The sequence below is a fragment of the Sylvia atricapilla genome, chromosome 1, assembly GCF_009819655.1.
Source record: "Sylvia atricapilla isolate bSylAtr1 chromosome 1, bSylAtr1.pri, whole genome shotgun sequence".
NCBI lineage: Eukaryota > Metazoa > Chordata > Aves > Passeriformes > Sylviidae > Sylvia > Sylvia atricapilla.
Genome location: NC_089140.1, coordinates 21,645,429 through 21,671,055, shown reverse-complemented (window position 1 = coordinate 21,671,055; position 25,627 = coordinate 21,645,429). Strand labels below are relative to the sequence as shown.

The window sequence follows — 25,627 nt, the reverse complement described above, 5'->3', positions numbered from 1 at the left end:
TAAAGCTGAATAAAAACTTCCACTCAGTTGGAAGTAAATGTAAAAGTCAGGCCTTACCTTTCCTTCTAGATATGGAATGTCCCAGTAACCTTTTGCTTGTCCTATCATTGTCTATCAATATGCCTAATAAGGCTACTCAGAAGATTTGAAACACGGTAGAACTGGACCCACTGACACCAGTTCCCAAAGATGCACTGGCTGAGGCTTCATTTACAGACACTGAGTGCCTCTGCTGTGGAAGGAAGAGAGGGGAACGAGGCTCCTGATACTGCAGCATGTTGTGTACTAACTGAAAGAGTAGGAGACCTAGTTTTGCTTAATGAACTTTCCTCAAATCCAAGCATTTTCAGTTGCTGGTAAAAATTATAACAACATACCTTTATTGATGGCATCTTTATCAAAAAATAGATCGTCTTTGACGCGAGAACTGCAGTCATCTCCTCCCCAGAATCGGTCACAGACACACTTTATTTCATTGCTACAAACCTGCAGTCAAAAGTGTAGCTCAGAAAAAAATCAGATTCTTAATCTATTCCTGTAATTAATATTTCAAGTATAGGTACAGTGATAAAGCCATGATTTTACTGCTCATGAAATTTTGCAAAATAATTTTTACTATATGGAATTTTTTAATTTCTATGTTAGATATAAATGCATTAAATGTGCTATAATATTTTATATAAATAAATGTCACATTTATTTAGCACATACTTTAATCTATATTTAATAGAACCATTTTTAATAGCTTTGGGAGACTGACCTTAATGACTTTTTTTTTTCAAAATATGATGAAGTGCACGATTTCAGATAAATAAGGAAGTTTTAATGCAGTGTACAAGATGAAAGACATGAGAGAACAACTCCTTTGATTTCAGTTCAGTCATAGGGCCCTGGACACGGTGTCAAATGGTGTGTGAGGGACAAGGGGACTCGCCAGGGCCACAGCAAAGCCACAGACTGCACACTGAGCAGAGCAACTAGCCACAAGCCACCTCACTGCCCTCTTTTCCAGAGTAAAGGAACTCTCAGCCCACAAAATCCAACATTATCAACAACTTTATGAATCTTCTTGGCTATTTGTGTAGTAAAGAGGGAATCAAAAAGAACAGGTGTCTGGAAAAACAGAGACTCAAGTTTCTCACTTCAGAAAACCTTTGTATTTATTCTCCAGCACAGTGCCTGAGGAAATATCAATCAAGTTAGCAAAAGTGATAGCAAAAACATTAGTTGATAAAACTTCTGTAAGACTAATACATACTATGACTCATTGTTTAAGATGCCTTGACTGGAATGCATTATATTTACTTATGTGCCTCCTTCCCTTTTCCTTTTCAAAAACTTCTCCAGTTTTATGACTTCTAAAGTCACACTGCTAGCTTCCTGAAAGGTCCGGCTCGTAGACTACACAAGGGCAGGTACTCAGCAATAAGAGCAAAAAGCGTTAAAGAGCGCAAGAACCTACGCCGTGTCCCGAGCAGATGTGGCTGTCCGTGGTGCCGGGGCAGGTGCTGAAGTTGAAGGCCTCGGCGGGGAGGCAGCGATGGTCCAGGCACACCATGTCGGGCCCACACGGCGTCCCGTTCTCCACGTAGCCCAGGTCCGTGTCCTCATCCAGCTTCACGTGGCCACCGCTGCAAGACAAGCCAGAGGACCTTGGAGGTTTGTGCTGTGATTGAATGGGACTGCTTGAGAAGCCGGGCCCTGGGCTGCTGCCTGTAATTCTGTGCTACACAACGCCCAGGCCCACGTAAGGATCCCTACGGGCTTAGTGATCTCACTGGGCCTAACATGAAACAAACCAAAACAGTGTATCTACATCTAACAAATGTAATCATGAAAACAAGGACCTTTTTCCTGTGAAACAGCTGGAGTTAGATAAAACTCAGTTTATTTGTTTAGAACGTCACTTTGTCTTACAGTTGTGTGAAGCTATGAAAACGTACCACATCTGTAGTTAGAATTCAGCTAGAATATAGCAATGAATTAGGCTTCCAGTTAACTTTGGCAGTGCAGCCATATGTCTAAGTATTTTAGGTACATTCAGTACTTTGCAGATATAAAAGAATGTAAAATCCCAGGGCCTATAAAGAGCATTACTACTCTACAGGCAAAATTAACTATTGAGGGGACTGCAAAACTGCCCCACAGGCAGTTAATTTTCTGAAGCTTAACAAGGGTTGAACTGACATGATGGCTATGTGTTAATAGGAAAGAAAATAAATGGAAACCGTTTTTGTCCACTCAGGAATGAGAAAGCTGATTTTCTATGCAAGATGGATATTGATTGTTCTGTTTTAAGGATTTCCAATTACCTGCAATTGTAGACTTTTCCATAGTGCAAGATTGATGTTGTGATTTCACCATCAAGTTCTCCAAGTCTGGGCACACTTGATATATTGGAGCACAGAAGGTATCCACAAAGCACATCCCTGCATTGAAAGAATAAACAGATACTCATAAAAAATAAAATTCAGTGAAAATGGACAATCAAAAATATGACCACTTACTTGGTAAACCTATTTTGTTACTCCTTACTTTTCTCCCACTGACAATAATTCCCATAAATGACACTGTTTCCCAAGAAAATTCTTCTCCTTGGAAGTTAGACTGAGAAAACTCTGGTTTTATAATGCATTATCAAAAATGCCCTGAGTAATAATAAGCAAGGATCTGTCAAGAACAAACCACACCAAATCAATTTAATGATCTATTAAGATCTAGTAACTGGTCCATAGAGGAGCAACAGTTCTCTGGTTCTACATTCTCATAGGACATATATGTAATGGAACTATATAGAGACCAAGTTTAATTCAACTGCTGAAGGAACCTTACTTTCGTGTGTGGAGACTTTTGCATTGACAGAATAGTAAGGTCTGACATCTCCCATATTACTGAATATTTTTTACTCATGAATTTGTAATGGAACAGAAGTAAGGTTACCAAATCTGCGTTTAAAAGGGGGGAAAGAACATTAGTTCACCTATAAGTAGAACTAGAAATCAAATGTCATGGACAGAATGAAGAAATCTGAAAAAATAGTTTGATAAGGACTCATGAAAGGTTCAGAAATTGGCAGAAATTATCAACTGCACATATGCAGAATGTGAAAAAATGCTTTAGGCAGCAACTTGGAGGACTATGCTTGGAAAGCTACGATATCATGAAAAGTGAACACAAGTTAGCAATGCAATGGCACAGCATAAAAAGTGAACACCACACAAAGGCTGCTCTCCTCTGCACTGCTAACCCTCACTGAGTACTAGGACCACTTTTGGTCCAAGCTCTCCCAAGCTCATATGGTGCTCTCTTGTCAGGGATCATCTCTTCTTGGCACCCTGCTTGCTCTGGGATTACTTGCACAAAGATCTGCAGAAGAAGGTCAGAAGTCTGATCCATAGAGAACCTTTTTGACTCTCTTCATGCCAGCTAAAGAACTGGATCGGGGTAAAAACCTCACTCTAGTAGGTTTCCAATGCATCAACTTACTGTTTATTGCACTGTATCCAAGAGTCCTTGTCTCTTCCGCAGTTGCCTTTCTCAGTCCCCTCAATATTCAGCTTCTCGTAGCAGTACCTGTCAGCAGCCGTCACTTCTAAAAACAGAAACAAATCTGTTCTAAGATGATGACTTTGAAAAGCCATGTCATGAGACATGGGGATACACAGTCAAAGCAAGTAGAGCTCCTCAGTTTGTGAACTGAAACACTATGATCTGCAGGTGGCCCATGAAACTCTGCACAGTCCTCTTCTCAGTTAAAAGCTTTATGATGGCACCACAGGACTGCTTTTTAATTTTGTTCAGATTGATGAGAGTTTATTGGTCAAAAATGTCCAGAAGCCACTGAAATAAACTAATGAACATGAGTATAGGCTCTGTAGATGGTTATTAATAGGAACTAAAGTTTCAGATTGCAGAACAAACACCAGTAAATTAACCAACACTAGAGAAAGAGCTGGAAAAGGGGATGGAAAGACAAAATGACAAGTGAAGAAAGGGAGACACATGCTATTCTAGATGTTTTCAATAGTTCTCAGTATGTATCTTCCATAATTTTTCTTAGCTAAGATAATCTTTCAAGCCACATCTATTACAACCAACTTAGAAACAGAAACATTCACTTACTTTCACCCCAGATATATTTACACTGGCGGTCCCTGGTTTTACATCTTCCTCCAAAGCAAATACCCTAGAATGAAGGGAAAAAAACCCAGAAAATATCTCAAATTAATTTATTTTCCAAAATATGTATTTCTTTAATATAAAGATTAGTCACACACTTTATATTGAGGCAACAGATTTGTGATTCTATCTTCTTTTCATTCAAAATACGACTAGCATCCAAAACTCATGAATGTTAGCAGAACGGTCCCAGGTGACTTCCAAAGATCTGAAAACAAAATCTCTAAAAAGCAATCTATAACAGCAGAAAGAATGTAAAACAAATTGAAGTCCTAATTACCTGTCTGTTATCACATGAATATCCATCCATTTTATGGATATTAGGAGAACACTATAGAAAGAGAAAATAAGTAATAGATCATAGATCAGACATGAAAGCAAAGTATACAACAGAAGTCATATGAAAAAGCATTTCAGCATCATTCTGGTTTTTACAGCATCAACAGATTTAACACAGTTTTTATACACCATACTATAAAAAACATTCATAGTAATTTCAAGATTACAGGTGGGGTTTTTTGTCTAATGAATAGAAGGCACAAAAATCACCTGGCTGGAATTTCCTGTGCAGTTCTCTGCAATATCACAATCATTCACTGCTTCTCGACACAAAACTCCTTTCGGTTCAAACTGGAAAATAAAAGCACAGAAATTAGTGCCATGGTTTCTCCATATCTTGCCTTAAATGCAATGTTTCCTTATAGTTTAATCTAAAATAGAAAAATGGAAATATCCATGTGCTGACTGAAGTGGGAAGACTCTCCTTTCCCTGGTGTGTATGCTGCACCATGCAAGCCATTTACTTGGTGCAAGTGGTACCACTCTCTGAGGCATCTCCTCCCAAGGGCATGGATTGTGGGGCCAAGCACAAGTCTCTCCTGTAACAGAGGACCCCTGGGGATGTCCAAACCAATACTGCAGTGGCTGGCAGAATTATCCTACCAGGTCACTGTGCCTTTTTGTGACTATTTTACTCTTCTTTACAGAACAGAAGGAGTCATCCTGATCTTCTCTCTAAGGATGAAGAACACTGCAGAGCACCACATATAACACTTTGGTTATTTTAATCCTCCATTGTTGTCACAGAACAGACTATTAATAAATGTACTGAATTCTGTACAGTTTGACACCATTTTCTAAGGGACTGGATATTTAACAATGAAAAGTGTACCAGTGACCTAATACAGACATTTTGCTGAAAGAATTATGTGCTAAGTCTCAAGACCTGGAAAAGAAGGAAGACATCTAATTTGAGGCAATTTTAGTGCTTCTGTTCAGGGACATATTACAGACTCCTTATTTTTCCTCAAAGTCTTCTTAAGACTGTGATACCCAGTTAATTTTGCAGGCCTGTGATTTTTGGTTTTTTTGGATCTGCATGCATATACATTTTTCAGGGGACAAGTGCTAACTCTACAGCTGGTGTGAACGGGCACACATCAGTGGAAGAGCTAGACTATGGTACTTTCTCAGCCCTCAGCTTCTTTTTTCTACCATTCACTGGAAAAATGCAGACAGACACAAATGTTGTCAGAGACACTACTGGATTCTGCGATATATAATCACCATGTATTGCTTGCAACCCCTCATTCACTCCTGCTTTTAGGCAGGATATTACAGGGGAAGTTAATCCCAAGTTTCGGAACTTTATATACAGTCTTTTGAATTGTCCTGATAAACACCTCCTAGGTATATATGTTCTGTAAAATTCTACTTTTCTGTTTACTCACCCTTGCCACTCTGTAAGTAGATAAACCCTTTTCTCATTTGCAAAAAAATTGAAATAGGTATACAAAAGCTTTGTTTTGTTCTGATAGTCTTTAATATGGAGCCTACGTGATTTGGATTCTTGAGCAAAATTCACCCACACTGGCAATTTTCTAGGGTCTTTTTATTATTATGTTAAAAAAGGGAATGTGCTTGGGGAAATGTGATCTGTTCCAGCATAATCTGTGCTTTTACTTTTTAACGTTAGGATGAGCACAAAGCTAAGAATGTGGTCCACAGTAATTATTAATCATCCTCCTAAGGAAATGAAACCCTCAAATGTACACAGGTATAACAAAGGTAAAAAGGTAAAGGTAAAAGCATCACACATAGTACAGCAGTTTTAACTACATTAATACTAATTATCTTTATTACTGAGTACAAACAACTATTTGAAGTTATATTTAGCAGGGCTCCTTACAGCCACGATCTGGTTAAACCATCTTTTAGTATTTACTGATGCATCAAGAAGAATAACTTACAGTTTACACAAGGCTTGTTTACTCAACAGGGTTTCAGTCAGTACAAACGTAAGGAGACACAGGCAGACCAAACTGAAACTAAAGTCAGGTGTCTTTTAGATTAATCCCTCTGAGTAATTCTGCTGGCTGCACTTTTGTGTTTTTTACTACATCCTTCCCTCAGACACTCTGTTGTATGATTTTCCCATTCAGTCTCATGGGGCAAATCCAGAGCAACACATATGGCACTGGGAGGAACACATGAATAAGGATGTGCATGTTCACAGAATGGTTGGGGTTGGGAGGGACCTTAAAGATCATCTGGCTCCAGCACCACTGCCATAAGCAGGAACACCTTCCACTTGCTCAAAGACACATCTAACCCAGCCTTAATCACTTCCAGGGATGGGACATCCACAGCTTCTCTAGGCAACTTGTTCCAGTGCCTCACCTTTCTCGTAGTGGAAAAACAAGGACATCTAATGAAATCTTTATGGTTAATTTATCCTTTAAGCAAGGATTTTTTAATGAGATATCACAGAACTTCAACCTGATTCAAACTTGTCTGAAACTGAAAGGATTCAATTTACCTCCACATTTGATGACGGACCCTGCCCCAAAAAGCCAAGCCTAAAAGACAGAGTAGGGCCTCAGAAAAATCAGATTTCAGCCAATTTTAAAAGGTAAGCTTTCAGAAAAGTAATCACAAGGTCAGCAAGGGAAAACACACATGCTGTAGTGCCTGCAGCCACTGGATGCATTCCCACCAGGCTGCTGCAGGGGAGGTCCCGGCCCTTACCCGGCATTTCCGGCAGCAGAGCCCATTGCTGCACTGGGCGCCCGCTGTCAGGGTGCAGGTATTGCAGCACTCCCCTCCTTCACTGGCACACTCCTGAGGAACACACACACAGAGAACACAACACATGGGAAAAGCACATGAACCCCAACCTCTTATCACTTCTCAGCATGCTACCCAAAGGAATTTGTATTCATTCTTTTAGGCTCCTAGAGACAGAAAAAGGCATGCACTTGTGCAGTATGAAACTGCTGTTACCTGTGCAAGATAGAAAATATTTTTTCTAACTTCATATTGTCAACCATTAAATACTAACATCTTAGCACTGATCAGTGTTTTCATCTAGGAAAATGCTTTCTTTCATGTCTTTGAAGGTCTTATTCTGCACAGGCAGTTATCACTATGAATCCTTGGGCACATAGCCTTCACCCTGCTTGTCTTCCTCTAATTATCATTAACAGCAGCAATGTGCAGTACCAACTCTTGGACAAATCTAGTTGTTAATTTAAAGTACATGGCACTTACAGCTATTGTCCCACAGTCACATTCTTCTCCATCTTCCACAAAGCCATTGCCACATTCTGGAGGATCCAGAAGCTGCACGGAAATTGAGAAATCAAAGGGCATGTCTCTTTTAAGGAAATTACTGTCATATTTGCTCTGTGAAACATGGTTTTTAAGCTAGCACTCCAAATGCATTAACTGAAAAACAGGGAGACACAGACTGACACAAGTAAAGTGTACAGAGAATGAACACTCCTGAAAATTAATACAGCAATGCTGCCGAGTCACATGACATCTTCTGTGCATAGGTGTCAGCTTTACAGTAAATTCAGTTTGAGCAGAAGTTACAGCAAAAAAACAAAAGGTGTGACAATAAAGGAAAATAAATTTTTAAGATATGACAATTTCATTATCTTCACAGTGGTTGCAATTGCTGTTGTTCTGGAGTTCAAGTGACAAGGGCTGAAAGGTCAAAACCTGCTCTGTAAGTTCAAAAGTAACAGCCATAAAAAGTGGTTCATTTATGTGGCTCAGAAACGCTTGGGAAGAAGAGGCCAGGTTTCTTTGTCAATTTTTGTTGCAGTTGTATTTTTCTTTCCTTTTTCCTCTCCCACTGTTGGGAACTTTCCACAGTTTTCTGTAAGTATGTATCACAGGCAGATGTGCACAGGAGGTATTGCTGACAAGGCTTCCTCCCTTTCCTTTCAGCCTTCCCACTGGACTGTAACTCAAAAGATCAAAACCTATGTATTTGTATGCCACAGCCTCTTCTAAGGGACACTTACACTCTATTCTTCCCAGTTTATTTTTTTTTTCTATCTTCCTAAAGCTTTTAAAGGTAGTTCCCTCAAAAGAAAACCATTTTTTTCCTTTGGACATAAGAAAACATAATAGTAGCTTTTATTACATAAATGAGAAGGCATTTAAGTGTGTCACCAGACTAAAATTTTGCAGATCATCCTCCAATGATCTCCAATTAAACTAGGACCATTCCAAAAATCACTCTGCTCCTGAGCCATCTGTCCAAGTACATCATACATGCTGTAGAGTGTTTCTCACCGGCTGCTGCCTTTCTGTCAGGAGCCCACAGGATGGAGCATCACCCCACGTACTTCACTGTGCCACAAACCTCAGCCTGGCACAGGCTGATGTGCTATTATTAGATCCCCTATTGAAATGGAAATTTGACTGCAGCATGCAATGCATATGTAGAATTTAACATAAAATGTATGCAAGCCTTTAGAATTATTAAAGACTTGTTAAAACTCCTTATTTCCTATGTATTTTTCCAGGCATCTTAACTTCTTCAAAATCTCTCGGTGTGCTGCACAACAGAGACAAAGGGACAGCGGTAAAAGAGCATGCTGCCTTGAAATATTGGACTAATTTGCTGCAGCACATAGGAACAGCTAAAAAAACCACCAAATATTAAAAGCAAATTGGATAACCTTTCCCCAAAGTCATATCATTCATCTATTCATTTGAAAAGAGCATATGTTCAATCTGCTCCAGCAGCCATTGATGTAATTTTTGTAATTTGATGCAATTTTTGATCTAAGAGAGGAGCACTGCCAAACAGTGTACCTTGTCACATCAGCTTTCCTTTATCTCATAATGCATGAAAAACAAAAACAAGTTTGTGTCTCACCACCCTTGCTAGGAAACACTTCTTTGACAGCTTTGTTAATTAGACAGACATCCACTGACAAAATCTTTAAACCAATCCAAACCACAATGCATAAAAGAGACTAAATCGCCCTGGCTTCCACATCTAACTCACATTTCTGTATGCCATCAAAAAAAAAAAAAACACCCTAAAGTGCTGCCAAACTAAATTGAAAGGAGATTAATTGGGTTTTTTTCCAACTGACAGATGTGTAAATGAACACAATCACTAAAATAAAACCAAGTAAGACACATTACACTATATAAACAATGCACTTGGCAAGTAAATAAATCAGCCGTATTTCTCTTCACCTTTAATGAGATGGAAAAAAGCCAACTTCTAAAACTCAGGTACATTTTAAATAAGAAATTTTACATCTTATTAATGAATTACAGTGGTTTTTCCAGTTCTGGTAATATACTCTTTCCTCAAAAGAGACCTTTAAGAGATAAGCAGGCTCAGCTTGTTCAGATTTCATGTTTGCTCTTCTCTTCTTTAACTTTTATTGAAATTCTGTGGTTTTCAGAAGATGCACTTTTTCTCAGGTTCACCAGAAGGAACATGCATCACTCCTGAATTGACTCTCTTCTCTTTTACATCTGTGACCACTTCAGTTTCCAGATAAGCCTTTTTCCCCACATTGGACTGTCTTTCTGCCTTAGCCTTTTTCCTTAGCTTGTTGAAAGACAGCCATTAAATACAGGTTAACATTATTTATATATATAAAAGAGTCAAGATCATTATCCTGCCTGCTTTACATTTAAGACATGCTTCAGTAAATGGAGCAGGAATATACCGAAAAACTGCTGCAAATCCTCCATTACAGACCTGTTTCAAATACAAAATAGTGTTGTATTTACAATATTCAGAACAAATTGCATGAGGGATGATTCTCAGTCAGAGGCTATGGATACTCTACTGGACATGAAACGACTTTATTAGAAATCTATTTTAAAGTAATTTCGAAACTACTATGAACTAAAATAATCTACTTACACCCATATGTTACCAGAATAGTTAGTACTTAGAAAGAACAAAAGCTATCAAAACTACAGGTGTTTTTTCCAACATTATCATTTTCATTTTTCTTGCTTTCATCAAAATTAGCAATGGAATAGAAATAATATTCAACATTAATGTAATGCTTACTTTGGTTGGTTTATTGAAAAGACAGGCTCCCCCTCCATTGTTTAAAAATTCATGATACTCTTCAATATCACACTCCGAGAACTTGCTTGGAAGATAGTACCTAACAGAATAAAGTAGAAAGATTACTTTCTCTAGTGCTTTTTACACTGTATTTTCTTTTTTCAAAACAGAAGAAATATAATGTTATACTTTAGAAAAAGAATGAAAACATGCTGTTCAGAATCAGAGTGACTGTCTGTTTGTAAGTCTATCTAATTTGAAAATCCTTCCAGTAAATAATAAGGAAATGTCAACAATGACAGAGGGCTCATGGAATGTGAGAGGTCTAGATCATTTCACTAAGTTTTTACATGCCAAAGAGCACAGATCTGACTCGGCGCGTAGTTTGCACAAGTGTGACTTGTTCCACTAACAGGCCTGATCTTAGAAATACATTTATTTCCTCCCATACAAACTGCAGGAGACAAAGACAGGTTATGGCTTGTTTGTCTCTCAGAGAAAATGGTTCCCCTGACACACAGCATTTTTATATAATAGAGTTATGCCATTTTAAACATGCTCCTAACAACCACCACCTAACACCCTTCAGTTTCTCTCTGTCGTGTGTCCTGCTCAGTAAATTTCAACTGAGTACAGAGTGCCCTTGAGGCAGAGTGCTCACGGAAAAACAATGTGATGCAGAAAATCTTTGCATGGATCCTTTCCACAGGGAAATAACTTTTCCCAAGGCAACTGCAGTGATCTTTATATTCAGGTCCATAGTCATGAAAGTACTTATGCTTCAAGGAGATTTTGGAGTCTCGAGGGCTTTCCTCTATTAACTCACCACTGGATATAAAAATATTAGCCAAAATGCTATCCTGCAGTGCTGGAGAGATAGCTTCCAAACCATAATTGGCTTTTTCCATCTGTAATGCTCGTGAATTAGGTGTAAACAATACAGAGACTGTGAATTTCACTGAAGTTCAGCAATAAGATAGGTAAATTCAAGGCTTTTTCATGTACCAAATTATTTGAAAGGTTTGAACTTCAGATAAAGAATTTAAAGGCCTTAACATGGGAATTTATAGCTTTAATAAGAATCAAAAATGCCTCTCAGACTGGCTTTTTAACTTACTAAAAATGAGAAAAATCCTACCAGGTATGTTTTCAGGTATAGTAAGGTGAAAAGGGCACACATTCACACTTTCAAAGAGGTTTGAATGAGACATACTTCTTTGCTCAACATTTTTCTGACTGCAAAGCTCTTGTGAAATTTGTGGATCCATTCAAAATTAATTAAAAACTGAGCTCTGTCTATATTTAAAACTAGAATACAATGTAATTCATATCTAAAACTAGACTGCAATGTAATTCATACACATGATAAAAGACAGGCCTGTAATAAAAAGTGCTAGGGTCAGAATATACTTCAGAAAGCATCAAATTTCATCCAGCAGGAAAAATTTGCTGATTCACAAGTCATTATGTTAAAATCTCTCCAGTGATACTACACATGGGTATGAACATACTCAGCCTCCAATGGGGGCAGTTTTCCTACCAATATCACAGAAACTGGGTAATAAAAAGTGATAGAGATAGATGAAAGATTCCAACAAAAACATTGAAAATGAGACATGCCTCAGAAATTTGATTATAAAATTTCAAGAATTAGGGTCTGTCATTGTTTCCACAACTCAACAGCAAACTTGCATGAGAAAATCATCCACGCCTGCTTCTGCTTCTCTGTACTGACCTGGCTTGACTATTGAGCCTTGTGCTTTCCAAGTTAAATCAGCATTCACCAAAAATACTCACATGCCCTTCTCATAAACTCACTTATCCTCACATTTCTTTGAAGGTGCCTCTGTATACTCTAATACTTTACTTTCTGAAAATTGAGTCATCAAAAATATTCTGCTGAACCACAAAAGAGGAAACTTTTCACACCTTTCCTTTATGTCACCGTATGAAGAACATGAATTTTCTCTAGTGAAATGTCTTACCCCATATCTCCCATTATGCATCCAGACCACATGTCCTCACACTTACACTCACCTGACAAAAAAAAAATAAAATAAAAAGTTACATCTCAAGTCTTGTGAGTGCAAAATAATACAATTCCTATCATAAAAAGCACACTGTACTCAGTTCCATTTCATATTTCCAGACAGGTTGAAAAGAATAATTTGCTGGTTTATTGCACACCTTAGTTTAAGTGTATCAGTGCACCTTGCCAAAATTTTTAGAAACTCTACACGATTCTATGCAATCCTGAGCTTTGAAAATATGTCCTGTTTTTCTTTCCTTCCCCTACATGAAAAAGCAGTGTTAGCCTTCAGCACTTGCAAGTCATGAGTCAGCTTTCTCATCTTCTCCTGAGTGATGATACTTGTTTCCCAGATTTTCAGAGTTAAAGGAAAGAATCATTCTACTTTTCTATTTTTTCAGATCTCTTCTTGGAGTATAGTAATATGATTTTGAAAATCTTCCCTTGAAAAACCCCAAACAATAATTCAGACAAAACAAAGCATGGAATGAAAACAAATCAATGAACACAGGGTGATACAGCAGGATCTATCAACTTCTTCCTCTGCTCTCCCTCCCTCCCTTCTTTCTCTCCCTCACTTCTTCCCTCCCCTGCCTGCCTCCCTTCCCCATGCAACTCCCTTCTGCCCTGCCAGCTGGGAATACTTTGGTCTAGTCTCAATCCTCCTCTTTCAAAGCTGTGTCTTGCTTTAATTTCAGTAGAAATGCTTTCCACTTGCATGTTCCATAACTTCTCTTACGGTAGACAGGAACATCAGTTTATTGCTTCCATTTTAAAAGTACAATTAGAAAGAAAACGAAGCTCTTTCTAACAATTGCTTTCTCCTCTCTTCCTACCAAAACAGTGTCCTGCGCCTCTCAGCCATAAAGAAAGGGAATCACCACTACTACAATTTTCACTTTTACCCTGCCTCTACATCCACTCAAAAATACATGGCTGGAAAATGAAGACTGAAAATGTCTGTAGGATATAGCATCCATCCCACATTTCTGAGTATTTTTAAAAACAGTATTACATAATTTGAAAGAAAAAACAACTTTAAATACAGATATATCTGTGCATTATATATTGTCTTTACAATGCCTGAAAAAAAATTACCCTAATCAACAGAGCAATTTATCTTTTTATATATAGGCCACACAAGCACGCACAATCAGTAAATCCACACTCCAGTTCATTGTCTAAATTGTTTCAAAACTGTATTTTTTATTTTAATCATATCAAGCTGGGACTTCATATAACATGGAAGCAGGAAGATGAAGTGCTTGTTGCAGGCACAGTGGTGGAGATTAAAGCACTGCAGGCAAGCAGGGATAACTAAGTAGCTGAATACCAAGGTTACAGCAGAGAAATGGTAGCAGCAGGGTAGCAAATACTGGAGATTTGGGTAATCTACAGGAGAAACAGGATTTGGGTAACCTGCAAGAGGAAATCAATCAAGGGGAACAGATAAAAAGTTGTATTATTAAAACTGTTCTACGTAACAGTACTGAGGAAGCTCCTCATTATTCCCAGATCTAATAATGTATATTCCCACCCTCGTGTCATAAGATGGCAGCCATTTGGTCTGTGGGTGGGACACTAGTCTCCCTGAAATGTATAGAAGTGGCAGGCACCTTTATGGTCTATTTTGGATGAAATGGTGACACCAGTGCTGTCAGGAATTACAGGCAATTGGATACTAGAGCATTCAAACAGAGGAAAATTAGTATGTCAGACCCCTTCTCATGTTACTGCAAAAAATAAAAATATTTCAACATTGTGAGAAACAGAAGGAAAAATACATATCAGAAAGACATTAATAAGGTCCTCCACTTTTAAAGATTTTTCTCTTGAGACAGAGTGAAAAAAGCAGATAAAATTACCACTTAGAAGCTTTCTTCTGTCTGAGAAAATGCCAATGTTTTGGGCCAAGGTCTGTGCCAGGGTAACTGCCATTAAGTCTGGCTTTCCAAACTGAAAGAAAGAAGAAAGGTAGGAAAATAATAAGTAACACACTGGTATCTCAGATTCAAGTGAAGCTTTTCTCATATGAAGGCAAAAAAGGCAAAATCAGATACACAGGGTTAGAATTCTCACTTCAGGGTAGCTAGATGAAAATTAAACACTGGCTTATAGACAAGCTAAATAAGAGAAAGTCTGTTTCTTTCTTGGCATTGTGGCTGGAAATATGAATGACAGGATATTGCAGAATTTGCTTAAAAGTATAGTGAAAGTGTATTGACTTAATTCACTCATCACTCTTCATTGAAGTGTCCCTTCTATAGAGCTGCACTAAGATTCTACATCAGAAAAAAAAAAAAAAAAAAAAAAAAAGGCAAAATATTTTGAGGAACATGTCTGCACTGATAAATTCCATGGAGATAAATTTCCACCACTTTTTGCTCATACCAGTATCCCCACCTACCTCATTCACACCTCCGCCTTTAAGCAAGGAGCAGATTCCACCAGTGTGGGCCACACCACTTCGACTGCTCTGAAATCGACTCCCCCTTTGACAAAAATGAAAAGAAAAAGAAGTTTACTCTGCTCAGTCCATGAGTTTTGTATCTGCCTATTCCAGTATTTATCCTTCTGATTTCCAAACAAGAAGTTGGCATTTGCAAATGCTGGATGCCACCATTATGCTGCAAACTATGCAAAATCAAATGGGAAAAACAGATAAACACTCACAAAGCTCACATGAGTTATCTCCAGAAAACTTATGCCATCTTTCTTCCTCCTTTTCAGACTACCTAATATGAGATGAAGGGGAATATTTTGACAGACCACCTGGATCTGCCTAGCATCTTGTTTCCTTATGTTCTCCTGCAGCGAGTGGCTTCTGCCAGCACATGGTCCAGGCAGAGTTGAGGAGATGCTCCCAACACACGGGACTAGGGAAATGACACGTGTCTAATTGGGCAGTGCTGATGTGGTAAAACTCAAGGGGAGATGCATTAGCCGAAGATGCAGAAGATGCAGAGGTAGGTGAAAACTCCCTGGAGCTACAGCCAATCTCATCCAAGGAACAGATGCACTCTGAGCTACAGCCTCTTTAGTGCTGACCATATCAGCATGAATGACTGCCAGTTACTAGAGACAAAATATACTCTGCTCCACCTGGGCATCCATCTGGCAAATTATTTTTCTCAGGTGAGAAGAGAAAAGCATCAAGAAAGATCACAATGGACTAACCCTGCTAAAGGTGGAAGCTCATTTGCAACCACTCACACCAGCTCATTTGCACCCTCACATCAGCTACCCCCACCTCCCTACTCCACTCACAGACACAATTTTAGAAACACCAGAGAAGATGCACAAAAGATATGAGAAACCTGATTCCCATTTAAGAGAGGAAGATCTGAGACACAGAGAAACCAAAATCTGCAAGCATCACTTGAAGATCTTACTGGCTTTATTCAAGGCAGAAATCAGTGGCAGTAATTAAGTACATGCAAAAATTCTGACAGTGGATACTGGGCTTGGGTATCCTGGAACTGTACTGAAGTCATACAAAGTAAGGTGTTTAAGTTAAGTTTAATTCTTACAGGCTCCTAAAACAGTCAGCAGAGACAAAAAAGGCCTCCAACAGAGATATTCATCTGGCATGTCTTGTGTGGAGCAAATATCTCAGCCATATATCTCTCCTGTATTTTTGTAAATATATTTTATATCAATTTTATTTTCAAAACAATTAAGATACTTAGGGAAAATAACATTCCTCTCAGTTTATTATTCTTATAGCTCAAATGTCTTGGGAGAACAAACTGTTTTGAGGATCTAAAACACTTCAGTAATCCTGCAGCATGCAGGTCATTCAACAAAGTAAAGCAGGCCATAGTGCACTTAAGCAGAAAATCTCGTTAGTTTCAAAACCAATGTTCTGCCTTTAAACAACCCATGCTCTACTGCCGAAGAAGCCAGCCTCTGAGGTGGAACCATGCATGACTCTTCAGATAGCTGCACTTATGGAGGAGGTAATTGCACAGATTAACAAAGGATTACAGCACATGCAGCTCAGGCTTAGTATGTTAAAACTAAAATAAGAGTCAAACCTCTAGTTGCACTGTCAGGCAGCTTGTGCATTAATTTTTTTTCCCACCTCCCCATCCAAAATATTATTTTCTCAATTTTTGTGGATTACACACACAAGAGAAAGGAGATGCATTAGCCACTTGTGAGAAGCAACCCCCAAGGAAAGAAAAAAAACCCAGTAATAAAACATCACACAAGGTTACGTACGAAAAAAGGTGAACTGCGTCACTTTTCTCTCTGATAAAATCCCTCCTATATTTCATAAACTCACGTAGAGTCACCAAGGGGTTTTCAGATATGGTGAACTTGTTATCAGTAGCCCAGGTTTCCATGGCAACCAATACTATCCTGGTGTTAAGTTGTTCTTTATATATCTAGTACATTAACAGAATGAACAAATATGTTAAATAGAACAAAGGTGAGGTTTATCCCTTTTTTGTAATCGTTTGCATTTTTACATAACTAAATATTTAGCTTATTCTAACACACTTTACATTCTTGTAGGTAATCTTATGTCCCTTAAAACTGAAAAACATAAAAAACAAAGTAAAAACCAAAATTTTAGGTTTAAATCTTCAATGAGTTCTCTTAGCCTTCTCTTAGCCTACACAGGCAGAGGTACACAAAAGAAAAATGTGATTTTTGAAAAATTACTACATTCCAAATAGTTCAAAGATTTGAAATTAATGGGTCTTTTATAACAGCTAGCTCACCCAATGACACACAAGGGCCCTGTTATGTGGAACAATGATCTATAAAGCCATATTTTTCACTGTTATATACATCTACAGGAGTATTTCAACTCCTGCTCGCTAAATCACAAAAAAAGGCCATCCTTTCAATGCTGTGTTAACCCTCCACACCAAATACTTTCAAGCATTTTCCTCTTCTAGCAATACTTTTCTTTTTCCAATACTTTTCTGTGGTGAGGTGCAAAAGCCAAAGGTGCAAAAATTTAGCATCATAAATATAATCCATATAGTTCACCTCTATGTAAGTCTCTATTCTAACTAATTTACTCAAGTGCAGTTTTTCTGGAGAAATTTAATGCATTAGAATTTCAGATTGTCTTTTGGCTTTGAAGTTGTCAAAACAGGGATCCTGTGCTAGAAATTGTCATATCTAAGTTGCTCTTTAAAACTCAGACTCAAGGGACCAATCCAGTACGATTTAAACTTAAAGGTTTAAAGCCACAGAATAAAACCCCTCTGATACTTTATGTTAGACAAAGGCTTTATGGGTGAATGATCATGGTTCTAGAAGAAAATTTGTAATCTTCACATACATTGCTATTGTTATACCATGAACTGATAACTCTTGTATCTATCATCAGGAGAATCTTATGACTCATCTCACACGTAAAAGAACATATAGCTGAGTGATACTTACTAAATCTGCCATGTTCACTACTGATTTAGCATAGCTGTTGGTATGGCCAACTGACAAGCGGTGCTTTTTACACTGTGAAACAAGCACAGACCAGTAACAGTACGGATTTCAGAAAAAACAAGGTCTATTTCCAAAACAACATGAAGTAAAAAGGAATTATGTCAACAATAAAGCCCCTGCACAAGGTTTTATCTCTTGTGCTGAGTGTAATGTTAACAACCAATAGCAGAAAATAGCTCAGAAATGCACATTCCTGATATACTTCACAACAGCTGTTGTGAGGAGGTATGAATTCCTCTTTTGAAAGTACCCTAGGATCTTTACTGCAAAATGATGTAAGAACAGGAACATTTTGTTACTCTCTTCATTAACATTATTGTTGGTAATTTTAAAATTAATCACAAATGCCAGTGCAGAAATCAGCAATAAAAACTTTCACAGCTGAGACTCCTTAAGATGTGTTATCCCAGAAGTGCCTGCACTTTTAATCTATCAGACTCCTTTTATTTTTTTTTTTCAATTTTCTCTCTTAAGCTGTTTTCTGGTTTTCTTCTTGTGTAGTTTCACACTCCTATAATGCCACAGTAACTGGTTCAAACCACTTCAGCAATCAGACTCCAATGGCACCTTTACTGAAATTTGTAAAGCAGTGTTATAAAAATGGCACTGGAAAGAGCTGTCCAGGTACTCCTATTTGCAGAAAAAAAATCAGTTATGAATGAGCATCATGGGCATGAAAGTCGCAGGTATCTCAGAGGAATTTAAGACAAAGTGTAGAAGATTTTCAGAAATGTTTCGCCATTTTGTGCCCCCCGATGCTTGATTTTAGAATGAAAATTTTCCATTTTTTCTGGAAGTAAGGATCTTTTAGTGGGCAAGAAGTTTCCCATAACTAGGCCATAGGAAAGGCCATCCTTTCAAGCAGGAATGGGGGGGAAAACCACTAAAACAAGGAAGTTAAGCCCAGAGCAAATGATATTTTCTTCTCACAGAAGGAAATTATTTGGCATTTTTGATCACTGGCACTTATCTCAGAGAATAAACTCCTAACTGGACTGACCCTTGCAGTAGCTGTGATTAGACAAAATTAGGAAACATTGTCCTTGAAGAAAATCTGCCTGAACGGATAGGATCCCAAGGGAAAAGCTGTGGCTTCATGTTTTTAGGATCAAACACAGTTACTGATTAAAGGAATTTTCATCCAGTATTATTAGTTTTAATCCAAGAATTTATTCCTGTGTTCACCAAACTGAGCTGGTGAAGGAGTACACTGTCTAAGGACAGTGGCACACTCCTTGTACACTTGTATACTCTCATGGCTATTTTTGCCAATTCAGGTATTGCATGAGGTAATTGCGGCACATTACAGAAGAAGTAGACAAGATTCATAGAAATATTTTGATTTTAAAGCCATAAGGGACCATAAAATCATCTAATGTCACCAGTCAGATGGGCACTACCAAGTTGAGTTTTATCCAGTTACTTCAACAGCAAATCCATTGTTTGTGTTTGAAGCTACCTTTGAACATTGCAAGTGATGAAGAATTTACCATTTCCTTTGATATTTCCTTCATCAGATGATTAATAAATCATCTTCATTGACATAAATCTGTGGTTTTTCCCATTTGAATTAGTTTGGCTTTTCTTCAATAAACTGTTATTATGTCTGTTTCCACTATGTTAAAAACCCACTGTATTCTCCCAGAGAAGTTTAACAAAATAATTTTCTCTATATTGATTGGGATGTATCAAGAAAATCTAGTCACTGTTAATATCCCCATCCCACACAGCTGCTGCACAATTGAAATAACTGCACTATGGATTGCTGAGTGTCTGTAACAAAGACAAATGCTCAGGAAAGCCAGAAAGAAAATCATCAACTTAAGTCACACTGACATTAGTTACTTTCTGGCCTTTCTGTCTGATCCTCAGGCCTAGTTGCATTCTTGGTGAAATTAACTTTCCAAAATTCAAACCAACTTCATCAATAGTTAATAACCATAATCTCTTCTATTGAGGACATACTGAATTGAACCTGGCCTTACAGTGTTCTTTACTGTTATGCTCTCTGGATAAATTAAGACAAGTTGAGGCTAATTGTAAGATGTTGAAATATGTCAGTCTTACCATTAGATGATCATTTACAATCATCAACTCAATGTATTTCGTTTCCTCTTCAATTTTACGTGGAATCTGACGAACCTATGGAGAAAATGTAACTCTGAGAGCTTAACAATACAGAGAGAGTGTAACTGGTAACAAACATCTGCACTTAGTGGCTTCCCCACTTTAACAAACAGGGAATTAAGTTTCTGTTTAGAATATTTACTTTGAAACAAAATAAAGTGAGATAAACTAGCCACTTGTCACTATTGCAACATAAAAAATTATATAGGCTTTATTATGGGAGTTTCTGGTAAAATTATACTCAAAATGAGAAAAACATTTTACCTTTTTCATTTGCAATGTAGTAGTATTTAAAAATTTCCTGACTCTTCAGGTAGGCAATGTCCAAGAGCACCCATCAATGTTTAGCTTACATTAGATACCTCCTTTTGTATTAACAGTACTGATATAGAGATCTCATGCCAAACCAGCAGGAGCAGCAGGACTCCATCTGGACAAATTAACTCAGCAGACATGAAACAAACTACATGGCATATTCCTTATAAACAAGCATATTGGCACTTACCTGCCTTTTCCTTCTTTTGTGTCTTGGCCGTACAACAAAATTCTGTGATGTAGTATTTGTCTGCCAGAACTCTAAGCAGAAAACACAGACAAATGCATTGAGTATTTACAAAAATATAGCCCAGCAATTAGTGACCCTGATGCAACATGACAGTAGTATGGCATTCTTCAGCACTTCAGATGCAGCAACAACTCGTTTTTTCAAGTTTCCAGCTAGAAGGGAGGCAAGACTACAGATGCTTCCCAGTAACAGGGCTCTTATTAAAAATTCTACTAGTGATAATCTGGGTCTGTTGAAACAGATGATCTGTGGGTGTCACACTTCAGAAAGCACAGCAGATGTTCTATGCCAAAACTTCACCAATACTGGGCATGAAATATTATTAGCATAGTGCTTCCACAGAGTGAATCACATTTTTGGGAATTCAGCAGACATTCACAGAGCTCTTGCAATAGCTACCTAAATTAATAAGAAGAGCATGGAAGGCAGAATTAATGCTTTAAGATGATTATATTCACAAAGCAAAATATGTCAGAGTTGGGAGAAACCTTATGAGATTTTGGCAATGCTCACTTACCAACACAATATTGCTCTGTGCTAATCCCTCTGTGTCTTTAACTTCTTAAACCTCTATTCATGAGCATCAAGTAGTTTATTCTTTTGCCAAATCCTTTTCACCAAATCTATTACTAGCCCCTCATGGAAAAGGACACATTATAAACTAAGCATAAGACAACTCTTGGTCTCACCCTTTCAAATGTTCAAGAAGTAATTTTCCATCTTTAATTTTAGATTCATAGTCCATGCCTCTCTTTTTCCTATATGAAATAAAGCTCTTTCCTCATCTTGTATAAATGTGTTTGTTATTCACATAACTCCAAGAAGATCTTGCTTTGATTCATGCAAATTAGATGTTTGCAGTTGCTTAGTTTGTAATAATGTCTTTCTCCTCTTACTGTTTTCCCTCTTTTGTGCTTTCTGCAGCTTTGGACATCCTTTCAGTTTCAAGGAGCTGAAAACTTCTTTCAGTGTTCCAGTGATTTTACCAGTCCTGCAGAGAAGTAAATAGTCCTATAGTGTTTATAGAGCACCCCTATAGGATTGATGGAGCTGTGTAAATTAATGTACTTCCAGTTCACATGTCTTTGTACACAACTTCTGCTTGTTTTACAAATTACTGACCAGTTCAGTTTTGTTGGTGAGACAGGAAAGTTTCTCACAGCTTCACTTCCATTAATGTAATTGTACATTAATCATACAATTTCTGCACAAGATTCAAAAATAGGAATAAAAACCATGCTGATAGATATTTGACAGGACTGCCATATCAGCAAAATCTTAAAATACAAAGATGAATTGCCTGTCTGCCAAGACATTGCCAGGCCTAAGTGATGATCTTAACCATAACTGGCAAATTACTAATAAGACAAACCAGGAAAACAAATCATGACTAACTGGTACTGTCTTGGGTAAATTAGGGACTATAATGTCATTTTGGTATGTGAGGTTTGCAGATATCTTGTCATGGAGCAACCTGGACAATCATAGGCTCTCTGCTTAAAAATGTTTTCATGGTTACACCAATGCACTTGAGGACTTTCTTTACAAAAAAGATCAAAGATAAATTAAATCACACCCATGCTCCTTATTTATTGCTTAAAAACCTGCCGACTTTTGAGCTTGCAATGATAAGAAACTAAATCTTGAAAACCTTTTTAAAATGTTTTTGATGATGCTTTATGTTTGTTAATTAGTTTAGACAACTGGGTTTCCACCTGTCATTTTTTGTTTTATAACATGTGTAATGAAACTGGTAAAAATAACACTTTTCAATCAGTAAAATCACAATTTACAGTACATATATAGGGTCTAAAATGACTTTACCAGCAAATGTGATTATTTTACCCAGAATGGGAAGTCCCTTTTCACTAAGGAAAATGATGCAGCCATTACCATAAACACATGAACACACATTAACACTGCCTTATAACAGACAAGATGGATAAATGCACACAGGTTGCATTTCCAGCCAAGGACCCTCAGGCAAAAGAACATGACCAGGAAAATCACAGGAAATGTTGACAGTTGAGAGAGCGTAGCAAATATTTTGATGGGAATATATTACCTTTAAAAAATGTAATGAAGATTCACAAAATCATAGAATCATCTTGGTTAGAAAAGATTGCTAAAATTGAGTCCTACCATAAACCTAATACAGCCAAGTCCTGTTAAACCACATTCATAAGTGTCATATCTACATATTTTTTCATGTGATCCCAAAAGAAAAGGACATCTGTTATATATTATTTGAAAAACAACACCTTTAATAACATATTGTCATCTAAAATCATGTCAGGGCATTGTAGATCTCAACGGATATTGTGAGAAAAAACAGTCTAGTAAATGCTCTAAGTGTGCCAAGTCATCTGTCCAAGCTTCCTTATTTAAAATCCTCATTATTCCTCAGATCATTGCAAAGTACAGTACAATAAATTCTTTTCTGCAACAGCTGGTGGGTTTTTTTAATACCCAGGGAGCAAAAGAATATATAAAGTACATTGCTTTTGAACCACAATATAATTGTGTGTGCTTTTACTATCACTGATACTGAGTAATCCCTACCATTTGAATTTTTTCCCTTTCTAACACCAGTAATGAAGCTGGATTATTGAAGTTGGTGATCTCTCCAGTTCATTCTTAATGCAGTGGAAATGCTGAGTGGAAATCTTACCTTACACACACACCCTTCTAAAAAGATAAGAGAAAAATCTTGGCTTCACAGGAAATCTCCTTAGGCCAGTCAAACTGATAAATTATGAGAGTAGTTATGATGACATATGCCAGCACAGTGCTTGCTACTGCTAATAATAATTTTGTTATAGTACTTTCAAAACATCAATCACAACAACACTATTAGCAATTTATTGCAAGTATTATTTAAAGAAAAAAGTCAAGACAGCAGTCAGACCTCTCCAGACTGGCAGGAAGAAGCAGAGATACTGGTGGAGCTCTTATCCTCTGGAGCTGTGACTATGCATGGAGGATGACTTACAGACAGATAAAAATTGAATAATCACAGACAAAGAAAAATGGTGGGTTTCCTAATGAGGATATAATACTATACATGTACTGTAATTTTCACTACAAACATCAGAAACACCTTTGCAAACAATTTTACAAAAACAAGTATGGACATGTGGGAGAGTAGACTCTGAATTAAAGTCTGTTTCTCCATACGTGGGATCCTAAACATAAAGTAATGGAATAGTAGCACCCTGTACCTCTTATCCATATCACAAATACTTGCATAACTGAGAGGACTAGAACTCTGCAACTGCATTTCCTTTTTAACCTTTTCTACAATGCTGTGATTCTAATTCAATCTAGATGACAACGTTTTCCATTATGTCATGAGCTTACATCTTTGTACAGCAAAGCCAGCAACTATTTATTTGTTATCTTTAGTAAATCAAAACTGTACAAACATGTCTGGATTTTTGTGGGGGAAAAAAATAAACAAAACAAGACTGTGAAGCCCGAGCTTTTGAAAATCAAGAAGCTTTGGTGGAGGTCAGACTGGGGCATTTACTTGCAATTTATCCCTTTTCATAAGTTTAAAAGCAGAAAACAATTTTATTCCAAAATCTTGGAAACGTAAAATTTCACTAAGGAAATCTTATAAAACAGCTTATAGATAGTAAATACCAGCACCAGCAGTGTTTTAGTTTAACAACCTGAGACAGAAGATTTATTTTAAACTCAGCATTAATTGCATTGTTTCCAATCTTTTGAATTATATGTCCTCAAGGAAATGTGATTAAAATGATGCAGTTTATTATTTGACCTTATGTTCAATAAATTACTCTCATTACACCACCACCTCTGCAAGCATGGTACGTGTGTCAAGTGCAGGTACATAAGAAGTTTTATGACACAGAAGTCAATGCCTTGCACAGAAGTCATGAGCCCCATCTGCTCATGTCCCTCCATCCCAACACAGCCTCTACCTCGCCTGGGCAATCATCATCACAGGACAGCAGGCACCAAGCTGGGACACTGCTTTTGTTTAGATTCAGACAGATTCCTTCTTTGGAACTGAAATTAAGGCAACTTTGAGCAATTTCCCTTTTCTTTTTTTCTTTTCTTTTTTCTTTTCCTTTTTTCTTTTCTTTTCTTTTTTTTTCTTTTTTTTCTTTTCTTTTATTTTATTTTCTTTTCTTTTCTTTTCTTTTCTTTTCTTTTCTTTTCTTTTCTTTTTTCTTTTTTCTCTTTTCTCTTTTCTCTTTTCTCTTTTCGCTTTTCGCTTTTCGCTTTTCTCTTTTCTCTTTTCTTTTCTATTCTTTTCTTTTCTGTTCTTTTATTTTCTTTTCTTTTCTTTTCTTTTTCTTTTCTTTTGTTTTTTCTTTCTTTTCTTTTCTTTTTCCTTTTTTTCTTTTCTTTTTTCTTTCTTTTCTTTTTTTTCTTTCATTTCTTTTTCTTTTTCTTTTTCTTTTTCTTTTTCTTTTCTTTTCTTTCTTTTCTTTTTCTTTTCTTTTCTTTTCTTTTCTTTTCTTTTCTTTTCTTTTCTTTTCTTTTCTTTTCTTTTCTTTTCTTTTCTTTTCTTTTCTCATTAGGTCCCTGAATGATTCTACTTTGCTTAACAACTGGAAACATGCACAAACTGTGCTCCAGGGATGAACCCATCTGCGTGCAATGCTCAGCACAGTAACATCTCAGATCCAATTGTTACCATTGGAAAAATACTTTGTAACAAGATGACCAAACAACTGTAACTCTCCTGAAGAAATTAGACTGGAATTATTACCAAATGTTCAGTGTATATGAAGGACAGTGATATTTATCTGGGATATATTTTGTAGAGCAGGAAAACGCATCTGTAAAATTGGCAAATCCTTGACAGAATAGGGATATATCATCAATGCCGCAATTTTAGCTTCAATTAACAAACCAACTGCTCAGATGAAAATCCATTTTTTAA

General features: G+C 37.2%; 1 protein-coding gene across 7 annotated transcripts in view; it reads right to left on the bottom strand.

Annotated features, from left to right (window-relative positions):
- Positions 1 to 25,627, bottom strand: part of ADAM22 (ADAM metallopeptidase domain 22) — a 128,758-nt gene that overhangs the window by 26,602 nt on the left and 76,529 nt on the right. For all 7 annotated transcript variants that reach the window (XM_066316985.1, XM_066316993.1, XM_066317039.1 and 4 more), the window contains exons 8-24: positions 20,650 to 20,720; positions 20,085 to 20,159; positions 17,958 to 18,029; positions 16,776 to 16,942; positions 14,959 to 15,043; positions 14,417 to 14,507; positions 12,508 to 12,559; positions 10,523 to 10,622; positions 7,729 to 7,800; positions 7,207 to 7,299; positions 4,729 to 4,809; positions 4,460 to 4,510; positions 4,123 to 4,186; positions 3,487 to 3,592; positions 2,313 to 2,429; positions 1,463 to 1,631; positions 378 to 486 (exon numbers count right to left, since the gene is read on the bottom strand). In XM_066316985.1, coding sequence (XP_066173082.1) covers positions 378 to 486; positions 1,463 to 1,631; positions 2,313 to 2,429; positions 3,487 to 3,592; positions 4,123 to 4,186; positions 4,460 to 4,510; positions 4,729 to 4,809; positions 7,207 to 7,299; positions 7,729 to 7,800; positions 10,523 to 10,622; positions 12,508 to 12,559; positions 14,417 to 14,507; positions 14,959 to 15,043; positions 16,776 to 16,942; positions 17,958 to 18,029; positions 20,085 to 20,159; positions 20,650 to 20,720 — 1,575 coding nt within the window. The remainder of the gene's footprint in view (positions 1 to 377; positions 487 to 1,462; positions 1,632 to 2,312; positions 2,430 to 3,486; positions 3,593 to 4,122; positions 4,187 to 4,459; positions 4,511 to 4,728; positions 4,810 to 7,206; positions 7,300 to 7,728; positions 7,801 to 10,522; positions 10,623 to 12,507; positions 12,560 to 14,416; positions 14,508 to 14,958; positions 15,044 to 16,775; positions 16,943 to 17,957; positions 18,030 to 20,084; positions 20,160 to 20,649; positions 20,721 to 25,627) is intronic.